This window comes from Eptatretus burgeri, chromosome 10 (genome assembly GCF_056783735.1).
Source record: "Eptatretus burgeri isolate ZD-2024b chromosome 10, Ebu_testis_v1, whole genome shotgun sequence".
NCBI classification, from domain to species: Eukaryota; Metazoa; Chordata; class Myxini; order Myxiniformes; family Myxinidae; genus Eptatretus; species Eptatretus burgeri.
In genome coordinates this window covers 51,277,198-51,295,290 of record NC_140970.1, presented here as the reverse complement: position 1 = coordinate 51,295,290, position 18,093 = coordinate 51,277,198, and the positions used below count along the sequence as shown (strand labels likewise).

Here is an 18,093-nt window from a genome sequence, read left to right as displayed (position 1 = left end):
TGAAACTTAGTATGTGGGTCGAGGTCGATGAGTGTTGCACAACGATATAACTTTTGTCCGGGTTCAAGGTCAGGGACGCGGTCACGAGGTCACGTAATTTATAAAAATCGCCATTTTCAAAACCTATCTCGTCTGCCTTTCTACAAGATATTCGGCAACTGTTTATTGATTATGAAAGTAAAAAATATTATCTTGTATCTAACCGGACAGATTTTTGAATTTCCTTCCCGTTTGATCGTCACGTGATCTGGAAGATGCCCAAAAACGCCGATGCGATAAGGAAGGAAGGAGAAATGAAATATAAATATAAAACACATTTTTAGCCTTTTATATTTATACATTTTCCGCCGAAGGTGCAAAAGTTTCAAAACCCGAAATGTAAATGTCGGCATTTATTTTCAAAATATAATTTCGTGCGTGCGCGCCAAAATGCCGAGTCATCTTTAACCAAACTGCGTAGTAGAACTGCGAAGAGAAACAGGTTGAGATGGTTGGGTCATGTGTTGAGGAAGGATGAAAGTGACTGGGTGAGAGGAGTGTTGGAAATGAGTGTAGTCGGAAGTAGAGGACGGGGAAGACCGAGAAAAACTTGGCTAAATGTGGGCAAGGGGATTAAGAAGGGGAGATGCAGAAAACAGGGTAAAGTGGAGAAGATTGTCATGGGGCCCGCAAGGCTAACCCCTGCTTTAGCGGGGATAATGGCCTTTAAGTGTGTGTGTGTGTGTGTGTGTGTGTGTGTGTGTGTGTGTGTGTGTGTGTGTGTGTGTGTGTGTGTGTGTGTGTGTGTGTGTGTGTGTGTGTGTGTGTGTGTGTGTGTGTGTGTGTGTGTGTGTGTGTGTGTGTGTGTGTGTGTGTGTGTGTGTGGTAGGTAGAACTGCGCAGTAGTCCTGTCATGGCGTCTGAGCAGTGGACAGCGTGGTTCAGATTGACTGTGGTTTCTGGGGCGAAGGTGATTGTTAAGAAGTATGTCGGCGGTATAAATTCGAGTGGCTGTATTGGTGATTTAATCACGCAACATCTTGACAACGAATATTCTGGCTGAACGATTGCATCAATTCAGTGCATCAGCAGGGATAATTCACAGACTCCTCTCGATCGTGCCGATATCTAACATAATCACCGGCGGACATAGGGCTGCAGGCTGTGGGGAGAGGCCACGGATCCCGGATGAGGGGATAAGTGATAAATTATGCTACATGCTTCGGGCTTTCTGATTAATATATCAATGAGTACATTCCATAATTAATGAATCTGGCAAACAAAATGTTTTTTCATACCTGACATGTTACTTTGTGCAGTGTCACAAAACTTCTGTGGAATTAATAATGAATTTGCAAGCTCTAACGATTTTTCAAACCTCAATATCTCTATAAATACTTGACCAATTTTCATTCTGAAAGTTACATTATAATCGGTGAAGAATAATCTACAGGATTATCATAATCTCCGAAAGCTAAGCCTATTTTTTTCGTTTTTTTTCTACAACCGGAAGTGAAATGTCCCCAGAGAGTGGATGGACCGGAAAACCACTTATTGCACTTACTGGTGATTCTGATGTGTTAATCCGGGTACAAAATGAACAATACATATTTATTAATTATGTCATTAGGAGTATTATCCTGGTGTATCTCTGTTAACTATTTCAATCTAAACGGTGAGTTTGGACTGTTTCGCGGTTACCTGAACTGAACATTGAGAACTTGTGGTATTATAGAGATGACCGTCACTCCCACACGGGGGTAATTTTTTATTTTTTAAATATACAGCCTGTAAAATCATTTTATTAGCCCATGTTGGACTTTGTCTGAATTGGGGGCTTATGGATTTGGTCTCAATTTTCGTGTGCATGTGTGCATAATCATATCTTGGACATGTATGGACCGACTTTATTCGTACTTGACACAAAGACAACAAATGATGGTATGCATATGCACATTGTTTTGTTTCTTGATGCGAACAAAGATGGCTGATTGGCCGCCATTTTAGTTGTATAAACAAACCAAAACCCCGGTGTCGAACATGTTCTCAACCATGTCTTGGACATGTATTTACTGATCTTGTTCAAACTTGGCACATAATGAATGATGGCTTACATATGCACGTCATTTTTTTTTCTTTTTCCGAGATCAGATCCAAGATGATCGACTGGTGGCCATTTTGTTACTTAAATATATCCCCAACCATTTCTCAGACATGTATGGTCTGATTTTGTTCAAACTTGGCACAAACACAGTACATGGCGGCATATACATGCACCTCACTTTATTTTGCGATCTGATCAAAGATGGCCAACTGGTGGACTGGCGGTCATTTTAGTTGTACATAAATATGGGCTCGCCCTTTAACTCAGTACAGCAAAATTATTAAAACGGGGGATCTGACATTTTGTCTTTTTAAAGTTTTATTATTTACTTGTTTCAATTTAATTATCTACTTGAATACCTTTTGAGTAAGGTGTTCTATTAACTGTGTAGTTTTTGTCTCCCTTCAATAAAGATTTTTGTTCAGTATATATTTTGAGGGTCATGCATGTGCTTCAAATAATTGGAGAGATTGGTCACTGGCAGATTTTTATATTTGATTCCCGAGAGTGAAACTTGATATTGGTATGCACATTAGTGATATTGTCCATTGTTTTGGTGTATATTCTTTATGTTCGAGGTTTGCTCACAACATGACTTTTATGATGTAGAATTTTCATCCCAAATTATTTGGACTATCAAATGATTGAAACAAGCCCCAAGTAAACTTCACTCACCCCATCCATTATCGGTTGGCTTATTTTGCTTTGGTTTTCCTGCGGTCATGTGAGGTTTTTTTAAAAATTATTTTTACTTTTTTTTTTCCTGTTTACATCCACCACCGAAGGTGGTCATAGGTTATTTTTGCACCTCTTTCTGTCTGTCTTTCGATATGTTTGCCTGTCTGTGAGCAGGATATCTCAAAACATGATGGACGGATTCGGACGAAACAGGTAGATTGTGTGACGAGGACGAATTGATTCGATTTTTTTTTTCTGAATATCTTGATCGAGATACGAGAGTTTTTGTTTTTTAACTGATTCTTTACCATTGAAAGATGGTACTAAAAACGAGAGATAGCACAATATTTCAAAAAGTTGTCAATGGATTATGATAAGTTGGTGGATGAGTTGGTTAGGTGATAAGAACCAGCCAATTCGATTTTTGGTTAAGGTGCGGATGTAGATTCGCTCTATCAGCGTGACGCAAACCTAAACCTGGCAGTTTAACCTGGTAAAGGCATGTGCTCTTCTGAGTGCTGTTCTTGTTTGGTATCGTGCTGATTTTGGTGTATATATAAAATAAAATTTGCCCCTTTTTGAGTCAGTGTTGCAGGTGTGCATTTTAAGGTCATACCCTTTCCGACAATGAAATGTCCATTCTCGCTCTCACCTTCTCCTTAAACTTTGTGCGAACAAGCATGGCGTGGGGGACGGAGTGTTGGGGGTGTGGGTTGGGGAGCAGTTTGGTTGGCGTAAAAGACTGAACCTGACCAGACCTATGCCACACTTCATCTCGTAAACTTCTCCAATATTTCGATTCATAATTTAAAGCACCATAAACGAGTTGATGCTGCCCAGTTGACATTGCAAAAGTTCAATTTTTCAACAACCAATAATTGGTTGGATTAAGACCACTTTGTGTTCAAAGTGTTGGACTTGATCCTTGATTATTTGGCAGCTAAATGAGTGGGTGTCTTCATTTTTGAATATATATCTTCGATGTTACAATCGGTGTTTTCCAATTTCTCCTCGTCCCAAGACCTATGTCAGTCTCAATAAGTATCTGCAGCCCTTTATTAGGTCATCTCTACCGAGATGACCTAATAAAGCCGGACAAAATGTCTGTACGTCCGTCAACAATTTTTCTTTCCGATCTTGATGAAACTTAGTATGTGGGTAGAGGTCGATGAGTGTTGCACAACGATATAACTTTTGTCCGGGTTCAAGGTCAGGGACGAAGTCACGAGGTCAAGTAAGTTAGAAAAATTGCCATTTTCAAAACCAATCTCGTCTGCTATTCTACAAGATATTCGGCAACTGTTTATTGATCATGATAGTAAAAAATATTATCTTGTATCAAACTGGACAGATTTTTGAATTTCCTTCCCGTTTGATCATCACGTGATCTGGAAGATAGCCAAAAACGCCGATGCGATTCGCAAAGAAGGAAGGAAGGAGAAATGAAATATAAATATAAAACACATTTTTAGCCTTTTATATTTATGCATTTTCTGCCGAAGGTGAAAAAGTTTCAAAACCCGAAATGTAAATGTCGGCATTTATTTTCAAAATACAATTTCGTGCGCGCGCGCCAAAATGCCGAGTCATCTTTAACCAAACTGCTCAGTTCGAGCTGCGCAGTAGAACTGCGCAGTCGTCTTCCGTCATAACTGAACATTCAGAACTTGTGGTATTATAGAGATGACCGTCACCCCCACACGGGGGTAATTTTATCACACTTCTTCCACCCTCTTCTTTCATCTCCCCTCAAATTTTTCACTTTTATAATTACTGAGTGCATTGCACACAGTATCATGAATGGCATATCTTCCTGTAGAATTTAGTATTTTGAAGACCAACATGATTTGATCTTTATTTGTTCCATTGATGATTTTGCTTTTGCCTTGGTCCAGTGCTGAATTTTTCCACACATCTTTAACACATTCTCATGGTGATTCTTAAATTGTGATGCATTTGTATTGATCATTTCTTCATAATGTACAATCCGAAGTACATTATTGCCCTCATAATAATGCTGTCACTTTGGTATTGTCATCCCAGTTTCCTTTGTATCAAGAACATCCTTTTGTTAATTTTTCATTGAGCCTAGTTTAACTTTTTCATTTATCATGTTCCTGGTGATTCTCTAGCAGTGGATGGTCTGTGCTGTGTGCTGCAAGTTTCACAACCAAGGAGTTTATTTTTTTGTCCATCATTGTACGACCCTGGATCAGAAGTGCATGTGATGTTTGAATATGTGAAGAGTAACTGAAGGACACAATAACTTCTTGTTGAATATATTTTGGAATTCTTTTTCTGAACATGCAGGACGCAGAGCGAAGGCGGGAGGAAGAGGAGCGACGTTCTCGAGAGAAGCAGGAGGAAGATGAAGCCCGCTTGTTGGAAACTATGCTCGCTATAGAACCTTTGGAACCATCTGTACTTCAGCATTTCACCGAGGATATGATGCCCAGTTGCTTACACTTGTTGGATGCTCTTCCCGACACTGTTTATAGTGTTCGTGACTTGCTCATGACTGCCATTCGCCGCAATGGTTCAGACTTCCAGGATGATGTGTTGCATCAGGTGGTGGAACAGGTGAAAATGACTTCCATTAGTTTGAGCAGCATTGGAATGCTTGCTCAATTTTGGATTTTTCTGCTGCTATGTTCTTTTCCGTATACTATTCCTGATATTGTCAGTCCAGTCAGCAGTGGTACTAGGCTTTAACTTGACAGTTGCATTTTCGTTCTCCTTTTGCTCGCCTCTGTTTTGTTTCCCATGCTTTTCCTTGTATTATTAGGTCATCTCTATCATCTCAGTAGAGATGACCGAATAATAAGTCTCGAAGTCTGTTCGTCCACAATCAAACCGAGTGGAGACAAATAACCAAGAGTGGAATGAATAGAGGTCGATGAGACATGCACAACAATATAACTTTCAAGGTCGTCCAAGGTCGAGGTCAATGTCATGAGGCCGTCAAAGTTGCGAAATCGTCGATTTCAAATCGTATCTCTTCCCTCATTTATCAAGAGAGATCAAATGTTATTAGTGATTCAGATACTATGGACTATTATCTAGAACAACACGAGCTATTTTTTTTTTGAAATTTGCTCTCGTTCCGATTTTATAGCCCTTCAAACTTCGCCATGATTCCCCGTATGGGCCGTTCATAAAGTACATACAAAAATAAAAGTATTAACTTAAGAACCAGAACTCTCCGAGACAAATATTACATTTGATGCTTTTGTCAGATTTTACTAAAACAATGGAACACAAGTTTATATGCACAATTACTTTCATTTATGACATTAACATTGTCTTGAATGTCAATTTTAAATTTTATTTTCAGAAATGATGTGCTGTGATATTAAAAGAAAAAAGGTAAATTACACCGCAAGGGACTGCATTGTCATGACTTACAAACATTGGTTCATAAGGAACTGCTGGCTTTGCAAGCGATTAGCGATGTATGGGCGGGTGGGGGGGGGTGGGTGGCTTAAAGCCCGCATACGACCTGCGTACAGGGGTGGGTGGGTGGTACGACGGCTGCATACATGCTTTATGAAAGTGGTGTCGGACTACATGAAAGCGTTTCAGAAGATGGTGAGCCTGTCATCGCGAGGGGGGGGGGGATATCTCCGTTCACAGGAACATTTTTTGACGTGATGTTAAATCCGTGGACATCAATAATTGTTCCATATTACTGTATTACCGTAGTTAATTCGTGATGCATTTGAGATAAATCTACAGTTCGTTGTAATGTTCAAGTATTGTGATGTGATACGAGACGCATATGGGGGTGGGTGGGTGGTCACTAGCCTGCATACAGAGGGGGGTGGGTGGTTTTGAAACCCGGAAGTAGAGCGTACGCACTTTATGAACTTCCCCTATTCCAGTCTGGCACAGAGTCACTTACTTTTGACCGCTGGCAGAGATGACCGGCACTCCCGCTCGGGGGGTATTTTTTTCTTTCTTTCTTTATTTTTGGCTTCATTAGCTTTTATTATGGTTCGGGCCAAATGTTGTCACACCCCAAATGTCCAAATTGCATTTTGTTGCAGGTGTGGGGTGCGGCTAATGTACTCATCAAAGCAGCTGTGCCATTGACTACCAGTGACAGCAAGACAGTGCTGGAGTGGACAAGCCAGATGGCAACTCTACCGCAGGCATCAAACCTTGCCACGCGTATATTGCTGCTCACTCTTCTTTTTGAGGTGTCACCTCCTTTTCACATTTGTAAAAAAAAAAAACAAAAAAAAAAAACGTACAGTTTCCTTGCATTTTTCATTTGTTTGTTTCATTTCTATATGACCGAGTTGTGCAATAAACGGATAAATGTCACGTGAGACAGTCTTGAAAGGCATTACAGATGAGATGTGAAACACTTTGTGTTTGTGGAATTCAAGTGTGAGAATCTGAGGAATAATGATTCTTAATGCATAGTGAAAAGAGTTTGGAAATATTTGTGAAAAACAAAAACCTTTTTTTTGGGAATGCCTGGTATTTTGGGAATTCACACATGCATATAACTTGTCATGTTGGAATGGAATATGGCATTTACATTGGCTTGATTGGCTAAGTGGCCCCCTGTGTTTGGATTTCATTGTGTGTCCTTGTTTTTATTTTTTTTAAAATATGATTGGACGAAAAAATACAATTGTTGCTGAAACTACTTTTGGTTTGTTGTTTTATCAGGAGCTGAAGCTACCATGTGCCCATATTGTTGAGTCAAGTGGGATCCTTGATGTGCTCATCAAACTTTTGGAGGTTGCCCAGCCATGCCTTCTTGCTGCTCGTGATCAAAAGGAACCATGCACACCTAAGTAAGGCTTTTCTAACTGGTGACCGAGTCTTTTGTAGGTTAACCACCCCCTTCCTCACTCCCCTCCATATGAAGCTACTCGCAGGGTTACCCAGCATTGCCTGGGTTGTGGGGGGGTTCTGAGGAATGGGAGAAGCAGCAGAGCTGGCAGGGCTGGGAATGGGGGTGAGGGTGGGGGAACTGTGTAGGGGAAGGAGAGCCAGAACACCAGTGGGTAAAGGGGGTCTTCCGGGTATTGGGGTCTTTGAGCTCTTGAGGGTCTTCCAGGTCATTGGAGTGTTAAGGATCTTTGAGGTCTTACAGTTCTTTAGGGTCTTCAAAGTCATGGATTTTTGGGGTTTTAAGGGTCTTCGAGGTATTCCGGATCTGAGGGGTTGAAGTGGTCTTGAGGATATTGTGGGTGTTCAAGAGTCTGAAAGATCTTAACCATCTTTGGGGTCCAAAGCGTCTTTGGGGGTATTCAGGGTTTTAAAGTGCCTTAATTGTGTTTGGAGAATTCATTGGTCTTAAGGGTCTTATGGGTCTTAACTCTCAAGCATGTTTAAAAAAAAAAAGGTCTTGTGGTTCTTTGGGGTCTTGAAAGGCTGAGGTTGTGGATGAAAATGCACTTAGGACAACCCCTTGGTTGGACTTTGTCTGTGTGCCAAATTTGGTGGTTATCCGCACAGCGGTCTTTGCAAAAAAAAAATGCGGACGGACGGACGTCCGATGAATCTTATTTATTAGAAAATGAGAATGCCATGTCATGGTAGAAGGACACATGCTGCTTTATATACCTTAACATGTCGTGCGTTTAAAAAATGGGAATTCCAATGGATTTTTTTGTAGTGTAGTCGACTCTTAAAGGGTCGACAGGATCTACACTCTGAGGGGTCTTCTTTTGGGTCCTCAAACTTTTTGGGACTTTTGGGTCCTCTGGAACTTTTTGGGTCTTTTAGGTCCTCTGCGACTTTGGGACTTTTGGGAGTTTTGGGTCCTCGGGATCTTTTTGGGACTTTTGGGGACTTTTTGGTCCTTGGGAACTTTTTGGGTCCTTGGGAGCTTTTTGGGACTTTTGGGTCCTCGGGAACTTTTTGGGACTTTTGAGTCCTTGGGGATTTTTGGGTCTTCAAAGTTTGAAGGGGCCTCGGTAGTCTTAAGGGTCAAAAGGGAAATTCCAATAGTGTGTAATTGATGAATAGATGTACGTAATTGACACACAAAAAGTATGCGACACACATGGACACACACACACCTCATCCATTTATAGTAGATACATCTTCAAGGGACGTGCAGGGCGTGGCGATTGGGAAAAGGAATGTTCTGTACACCACTTACCATCGCAGACAGCTTTGGCTCATGGCAGCACGAAAATGGTGAAACTGTTATTTATTTAGTTTGGTTCCAATTGTCCATGGAGTCACGCCAGCTGTGCATCGAGCCAATGGGTGGAAGATACAAGTCGACTAATGAGGTGTGTTGACCTTTGGCCGTGCTATATTTCCTGCGATATCTGTTAACCAATGAGATTGCATATAAATGAAAAAGCCGGAAAAGTGATCTTTAAAGGCTCAGGTGGTGGATGAATATACCCTTCGGACAATCTCCAGATCAGACCTGGGCTGTGTGCCAAATTTGGTGGTTGTCGGTCCAGCAGCCCTTGCAAAAAACACACAGATGGAAAGACATGCAGACAGACACACGTGATGATGAATCTTATTTATTAGATTTTCTATTAATTTTCTTTGACGTTTGTCAAATGCATAAGCCTGTTGTGGTGGAGCCTGAATGGTATTGTGGCCGAACATTGCTTTTTATAGGTGGATCACTCCGTTGCTGCTCCTGATTGATTTCTATGAGAAGATGTCTGTTGCTTCCAAGCGGAGAGCACGAATGAATAAGGTATTGTATAATGATTAAAAAAGCAATCTTTCTTGATTCATGTAATTTTTTTCTGGATTTAACTCATTTCTTTTGTGCTATGCAACATATATGCAAGCATATATCCTTCTTCCCCTCTCCATTGTTGTGTGTGTGTGTGTGTGTGTGTGTGTGTGTGTGTGTGTGTGTGTGTGTGTGTGTGTGTGTGTGTGTGTGTGTGTGTGTGTGTGTGTGTGTGTGTGTGTGTGTGTGTGTGTGTGTGTGTTTTTTTTTATATATATATATATATATATATATATATATATATATATATATATATATATATATATATATATATATATATATATCTCATAAATATAAAACAATGCGTGTTTGTGTGATGTCTGTCCCCCTTCAAAAGGACAATTTAAGAATGGTTTTAAATGCCAATCCTTTAACACGACTGTGTTCACTACAGTCTATTTTTTCAGGACACAAAAACTTGAAAAACATTTTCCATTAATGAGTAATTTCGTCTCTTCTTTTGAAAATGTAGTCAGTGACTTACAACTGGGCCTCATTGGCGGTGTATAGGAGTGTTAAAAAAAATTGAAATACAAAGCACAGGGGAGGTGAAATTTGCTGCACGTTACGTATAATGCGTGCAGAGTAAATAGAATGTTAATTTACATACATGTGATGTCCAACAAAGAAGATATAAGCTCACTTGAAGCTCGGCTGAGGCTTCAGGGTTTGGTGCGCTCACGAGGCTGTATCCTCGAAATGAAAGGTCGCAGAAGATAAAGAAAATAGGGTAATATTTGTGCATGTCGTCATTTGTAAGTTAACCACCCCCTTGTGCATTTGAAATAATGCTTTTTCTTGCTACAAAACGTCATATCTTGCAGTTTCTGAATATTTCAAATAAAATAATTCCAACCCGTTATTTTTCAGTCTTTTATGTGTGTGTGTGTGTGTGTGTGTGTGTGTGTGTGTGTGTGTGTGTGTGTGTGTGTGTGTGTGTGTGTGTGTGTGTGTGTGTGTGTGTGTGTGTGTGTGTGTGTGTGTGTGTGTGTGTGTATTGGCACGCCCCTTTTTTTGTTCCACCATCAGATTTTTGTTACTGCATGAAATTAAACAAGCTTTGACATCTATATATAGTAATGATATTATTGTCTTCCCTAAGAGGCCCCTCAAAATTCGTTTTCTTCTTCTTCTTTCGGCTGCTCCCATTAGGGGTCGCCACAGCAGATCGACCGTCTCCATTTCGCTCTATTCTCCACATCTTCCATTGACACTCCAACCCACCCGCATGTCCGCCCTCACCGTATCCAAGAACCTCTTCTTTGGCCTTCCTCTTCTCCTGCCTGGCAGCTCCATCTTCAACATCCTTCTCCCGATATACTCCGCTTCCCTCCTGTGCACATGTCCAAACCATCTCAATCTCGCCTCTCTCACTTTGTCTCCAAACCGTCCCACCTGCGCTGTCCCTCGAATATACTCATTTCTTATCCAATCCATCCTCGTCACTCCCAACGAGAATCGCAGCATCTTTAACTCTGCCACCTCCTGCTCCGCTTCCTGTCTTTTTGTTCGTGCCACCGCCTCCAAACCATACATCATAGCTGGTCTCACTACCGTCTTATATACTTCGCCTTCACTCTTGCAGCTACTCTTCTGTCACAAATCACTCCTGCAACTCTTCTCTAACCACTCCATCCTGCCTGCACTCTTTTTCACTTCTCTCCCACACTCTCCGTTACTTTGGACAATTGATCCCAAGTATTTAAACCCATCCACCTTCCCCACCTCAACTCCTTGCAACCGCACCATACCACCACCCTCCCTCTCATTTACGCACATGTACTCCGTCTTACTCCGACTGACTATCATTCCCCTTCTCTCCAGTGCGTACCTCCACCTCTCGAGGCTCGCCTCAGCCTGCTCCCGACTCTCCCTACAGATCTTGATGTCATCCGCGAACATCATAGTCCATGGAGACTCCAGTCTGATCTCGTCCGTCAACCTGTCCATCACCATTGCAAACAGGAAAGGGCTCAGAGTCGATCCTTGGTGCAATCCCCCTTTTACCTAAAACCGGTCTGTCATTCCTACCACACACCTCACCGCTGTCACACTGTCCTCATACATATCCTGCACGTTCCTCACATACTTCTTCACCACTCCCGACTTCCTCATACAATGCCACAACTCCTCTCTTGGCACCCTATCATAAGCTTTCTCTAAACCCACAAACACACAATGTAACTCTTTCTGGCCTTCCCTGTACTTCTCCATCAACATTCTCAAAGCAAACATGGCATCAGTGGTGCTCTTTCCTGGCATAAACCCATATTGCTGCTCACAGATCGTCACCTCTCCTCTCAACCGAGCTTCCACTATTCTTTCCCACACCTTCATGGTGTAGCTTAACAACTTTATCCCTCTGTAATTTCCACAGCTCTGCACATCACCCTTATTCTTGAAAATCGGAACCAGTTCACTTAATCTCCACTCCTCCCGCATCCTCTCACTTTCCAAGACTTTATTGAACAATCTGGTTAACAACCCCACTGCTATCTCTCCTAAGCACTTCCATGCATCCACTGGTATACCATCTGGGCCAACTGCCTTTCCACTTTTCATCCTCTTCATAGCAGTCCTCACTTCATCCTTACTGATCCACCCCACTTCCAGATTCACTATCTCCACCTCTTCCAACCTTCTCTCTCTCTCTCTCTCTCATTTTCTTCATTCATCAGCTCCTCAAAGTACTCCATCCACCTTCTCAACACACTCTCCTCGCTCGTCAGCACATTCCCATTTGCGTCCTTTATCACCCGAACCTGCAGCACATCCTTCCCAGCTCGGTCCCTCTGTCTTGCCAATCGGTATAAATCCTTTTCCCCTTCTTTTGTTTCCAACTTCTCATACAGCTTGTCATATGCCTTTTCCTTGGCCTTTGCCACCTCTCTTTTTGCCTTTCGCCGCCACTCCTTGTACTCCTGCCTACTTTCTTCATCTCTCTGACTATCCCACTTCCTTTTTGCCAACCCCTTCTTCCTTATACTTTCCTGTACTTCCTCATTCCACCACCAAGTCTCCTTATCTTCCTTCCTCTGTCCAGATGTCATGCCAAGTACCTTCCCAGCTATCTCCCTCACCACTTCTGCTGTAGTTGCCCAATCATCCCACCCATCTTTACCACCATCCAACGCCTGTCTCACCTCCCTAAATTTCACGCAACAGTCTTCCTCCTTCAGCTTCCACCATCTGATCCTTGGTTCAGCTCTCACTCTCTTCCTCAACCTCACCTCTAAAGTCATCCTACAGACCACCAATCGATGCTGTCGAGCTTTACTCTCCCCTGCCACCACCTTACAGTCACTAATCTCTTTCAGGTTGCATCTCCTGCTTAAGATGTAATCCACCTGTGTGCACTTTCCTCCACTCTTGTCTGTCACCCTGTGTTCCTCCTTCTTCTTGAAATATGTATTTACCACTGCCATTTCCATTCTTTTTGCAAACTCTACCACCATTTGCCCTTCTACATTTCTCTTGTTGAGACCATACCTCCCCATCACCTCCTCATCCTCTTTATTCCCTTCCCCAACATGTCCATTGAAATCTGCTCCAATCACCACTCTTTCATCCTTGGATACACTCTCCACCACTTCATCTAACTCACTCCAGAAATCTTCTTTATACTCCATCTCACACCCCATATGCGGTGCATATGCACTGATGACATTCATCATCACCCCTTCAATTTCCAACTTCACACCCATCACTCGGTCAGACACTCTCCTCACCTCCAATACCCTCTTGACATAATCTTCCTTCAGGATTACCCCGACACCATTTCTCCTCCAATCCACACCATGGTAGAACAGTTTGAAACCACCTCCAATGCTGCTAGCCTTACTCCCCATCCACTTGGTCTCTTGTACACACAGTATGTCCACCTTTCTTCTCTCCATCATATCAGCCAACTCTCGCCCTTTGCCAGTCATCGTCCCAACATTCAGAGTTCCAACTCTCACCTGCACACTTCTACCCTTCCCCCTCTCCCACTGCCTCCGGACTAGCCTTCCCTGTCTCCTTCTCCTCCTTTGCCCAGCAGTAGCACAATTTCCACTGGTACCCTGCTGACCACCGGTACCGGTGGCGGTCGTTGGTAACCCGGGCCTTGACCGATCTGGTATGGAAATTCGTTTTGTTGTACGCATAATGATTTGGCATAGGTTTTTACGCCGGATGCCCTTCCTGACGCAACCCTGATCGCCTCTTACGACACACAGGGATATGGTACACCTATTCTAGGGGGGGGCATACACTGGGCCCAGTACAACTGGTACTCATTTCGCAGGCTGAGTCAACCCCCCTGGTGTTTTCGACTTGGTTATATATATATGTATATATACATATATATATATATATATATATATACATACATATACATATATTAATTCAGTGTCCCAACGGGGCTTGAACTCAGGACCTTTTGGGTCCCAAGCCACTGCCCTAACCACTGCGCCAACACCAGGCTGTATATATATATATATATATATATATATATATATATATATATATATATATATATATATATATATATATATATATATATATATATATATATATATATATATATATATATATATATATATATATATATATATATATATATATATATATATATATATATATATATATATATATATATATATATATATATATATATATATATATACATACACACACACACATATACACACACACACACACACACATATCACTAATTATCAATTATACAGTTTAGTAACCTGACTCCAATGAACAAAAATGAAGTGTTGATTTGATTTGTGACAACATCCTTACTTGAAAGATTCCCACAAACAGCTTGGTGCTTGGACATATACTGTAGAAGTGGAGATTTTTTTTTTACGATTAAATTTTCCTGCTGAGTGCCATGAAAACGTGCGAACACATTTTCAATTTCACGGAGTGGGCACAAGACATATGACTTGTGAAACCCCAGCAAATATTTACTTGGGTAGGAAGCAACTTTGAGTGCAACCAGAACTGATGAGAACCAGGAATCAAGCTAGAATGGCACTCAGTGGAGCACATACCTCCGCCAGGTTGAACAGTTTATGTTTTGTATCCCACTGACAGGCTGGATCTGGATCTGCACCTGAACTAAACTTTGATTGGCTTGTTCTTCTCACCTACCCAACCCATCCACCAATTTTTGTCATAACTCGTCAACATTTTGAAATATTGTGCTATTTGTCGTTTTGGCCCCATCTCTCAATGGTGATGAATCATTGAAAAATTAAAAAAATTCTCATATCCTGTTCCGGATTCGGATCTTCACCTCAGTCCGTCAGGTTTTGCCTGCATCCGTCCATAACATTTTGAGGTGAAGAATCACTTGAAAAAAATAGTGGATCCACATCTTCACCAAAATGTAATCTATTTATCTTTATCACACTACTACAGTCCACCAAATGTTGTCAGAACCCATCCACAACTCTGGGATATCCTGCTCACAGACAAACACAGTGGTGAAAACAGAACTTCCTTCCACCTTTGGGAGCAGAGTTTATTGTAAACTAAGGATTACAAACCTGCTTTAAATCCTATGGAACCAGTGTTGCACTCTACGGAACCAATGAAGGACAAATTGCAAAATATGATGGGAAAGGACTGTAAAGCACATCAAATCGATCGTTAATTGAATACAGAGATTAGTAAGTTCATGGTTTCCTGTGGCATTGGTTATTTTTAGGTCATCTCTAATGAGATGACATAATAAAACCAGTCTCGATGTCCGTACGTACGTACGTCCCCATTTTTTTCTTCCGATTTTCTTGATATTTGATATGTGGGTAGATGTCGATGAGGGATGCACGACCGTATGACCTCTGACCCGACCCGATTGGAGGTCACCGTCAAGGTCACTCCAAAGTTGTGAAATCGTCCATTTTCAAAATCTATCTCCTCCGCCATTTATGATCCGATCTTCGAAATTCCTTCGGATTCTGATAATATGGAACAATAGCTAAATTTGGTTGGGCCGGTTTTTTGAAATTCGTCCTGGTTATCGAGTCACGAGTCTTCAAAGTTGGATCTACAAAGCTTCAGAGATGACCGGCACCCCCAACCGGGGGTAATTTTTATTCATTCCATTCTCCAGCCTTGCCGTTGCTGTCTCCACGAACTATTATGGGACTTTCACCTCTACCAGCTTTCAATATTTCCTTGGTGGCATGACAGGTGCATCAAGCCCTACTTTAACCAAGCTTACAGGTTTCGGGAAACATTGAAGTTGGTCTGCTTTTAAAATCTGCTTCAAATAATGAAGAATATTTTCCGTTGAATTGTGGATGCTTAATTAAGTACAGTTACTGTGCAACTCTGGGATATCCTGCTCACAGACATAAAACCACAAGACATAGACCTATGCTACACATGCTGGCAAAGTGCGATGCTTGGTACTCACTACGGCATGACTGGTGACTGTATGAGTTTGGCACTTGCATTCTTGTGTGTGAGGTGATAATGTCGTTGCTCTTACAAAAGGCACATTAATTCACGTGTTGTTAAATGCACGCTTCTCCATTGCAGCTCGAAAATTTCCACTTTTACAGTATTACATGCAGGGCCAAGACTAGTTGAGATGAGTGTATTTTCATATTAATTAAATGACATAAGTAGACATTGAACAAATACTTGTCGAAAAGGAGATTTGAACCTGCTTTTTGAGCATCAAGTCATTTGTTATTTGAGAATACCAGACTGGCCTACCCGATGATGAATAGGGAAATTGTCTAATGACAAACTGAGGAATTTTACCTCAATACTCTTCAATGTTTGAAAGTAATTTGTGAACTTCATAGAGCTTTCTAGAAAGTATGAAAAGTGATAAATTTATCAGGATGATTCCACATTTATTTGTGTTTAGGAATCTTTCAAATGTAATAATGTGGATAACACCTGGTGACCACAAAAATAAACTAGAACAGCACTTGGTAGAGCACATACCTCGCCAGGCTGAACAGTTTACATTTTGTATCCCACTGATGGGCCGGAATTGGATCCGAACCTGATCCAAAATCGAATTGGCTTGTTCTTATCACATCCCCAACTTATCCACCAAGTTTTGTCAAAACCCATCCACAACGTTTTGAGATGTGCTGTGGATAGTTTTTGGCCCCATCTCTTTATGGTGAAGAATTGCTTAAAAAATTATAATTCTCAAATCTGGATCTTCATGAAAATTTAATCAATTTGTCCTCATCACACATCCAATCTGTCCACTAAGTTTTATTTGAATCCATCCATAAACTTCTTGAGATCCTGCTCACAGACAGACAGACAAACAAGGGTGAAAACATGACCTCTGTCCACTTTAGGTTGCGGAGGTAAAAACATGAATTGATTGGTTACATTTTTGCTGCTTAATTGTGTATTTCTTGCTCTTATGATTACAAGGAAGAAAAAAAAATAAAGTAATGGTCATGAGATCTTGTAATTTTCAGTCTCTGAGCGATCATTATTTTACATTTACACTTTTTTGCAGCCCAATTTAAACTAAAAGTTTCGCTGCAAGTTTTGTATATTTTCTCTGGAAGTTTTTCTTTCTTGGCTTGTTGGTTTGGTCAGGATTTAGACAGTTGCACTTGCCTTTCTGTACAGTACTTGCAACCCTCCGGGAACAACTGGCGTTGGTTTGATGACCGCTCAGGCCGCTGGTGCACCTACAGCAGTGGAAACAACAGCACAATTGATACGGCATGGCGTGCTGGAGAGAGCAGCGTGCGCTTCACAGCTGGGCGCCGGCGTTACACTGTCGTATTTAACACAATGGTTCAGGTTGTCATCTATTTGATATGATTTCTTACTTTATTGTGAAACTATTGAAGGCAGTATCAAATCAGGAGGCCAGTGAGCTGTTCTGGCCTATGCCATGTGTGTGTGTGTATATGTATGTGTATATATGTATGTGTGAACGGATTAATATGTACATGTACGTATGTGTGTGTGTGTGTATGTGTATATGTATGTATATATATATATATATATATATATATATATATATATATATATATATATATATATATATATATATATATATGTGTGTGTGTACAGTCATGCGCCGCTTAACGACGTTCCGGGCAACGGCGGATCGCATATACGATGGGTCTGCCAGCTCTGAAAAATGAAAAAAAATATGCAGCTGAAAAATTCCTATCGCCGAGTGATGTAGCCTCGTATAAAAATAGCACATACAATTATGTACACTCGACAGAACATAATACCTCATAATGATAAACAACGACAGTGTGGCCCTGTTATAATGCGATTGTTGAGGTCCATAAAATGTCATCGCTAAAAAACAGGGTCGTGCTAAATCGGGATTCAAGGAAATCGGCTTTCAAACTGAACCAATGTTTCCACGTTTACCTTCTTGCAAGTAAATTACCTTTGAATTGAAGATTCCACGAATAAATCGCTGTTGTTCGTCAATTAAAACACAAATTTCTTTTCAGTGAAGCTTTTTATGTTGTTAAAACATTCGCACTGTTCTGAAAATATATCTCAATTGACAGGTGCTCGTTTATTCATTTGTAAATTATAACATCGATGCAATGATTACAGATTTATAAAATCCAAACGCTAT

At 41.1% G+C, this 18,093-nt stretch overlaps 1 protein-coding gene across 11 annotated transcripts in view; it reads left to right on the top strand.

Moving 5' to 3' along the window:
• The window catches only part of HUWE1 (HECT, UBA and WWE domain containing E3 ubiquitin protein ligase 1), a 428,879-nt gene that overhangs the window by 142,972 nt on the left and 267,814 nt on the right, over positions 1 to 18,093 (top strand). For 10 of the 11 annotated variants that reach the window (XM_085898286.1, XM_085898280.1, XM_085898278.1 and 7 more), the window contains exons 35-39: positions 5,072 to 5,341; positions 6,808 to 6,960; positions 7,442 to 7,569; positions 9,368 to 9,449; positions 17,109 to 17,285. In XM_085898286.1, the coding sequence (XP_085754412.1) occupies positions 5,072 to 5,341; positions 6,808 to 6,960; positions 7,442 to 7,569; positions 9,368 to 9,449; positions 17,109 to 17,285 (810 nt within the window). The remainder of the gene's footprint in view (positions 1 to 5,071; positions 5,342 to 6,807; positions 6,961 to 7,441; positions 7,570 to 9,367; positions 9,450 to 17,108; positions 17,286 to 18,093) is intronic. The other variant, XM_085898284.1, reaches the window with a different exon arrangement.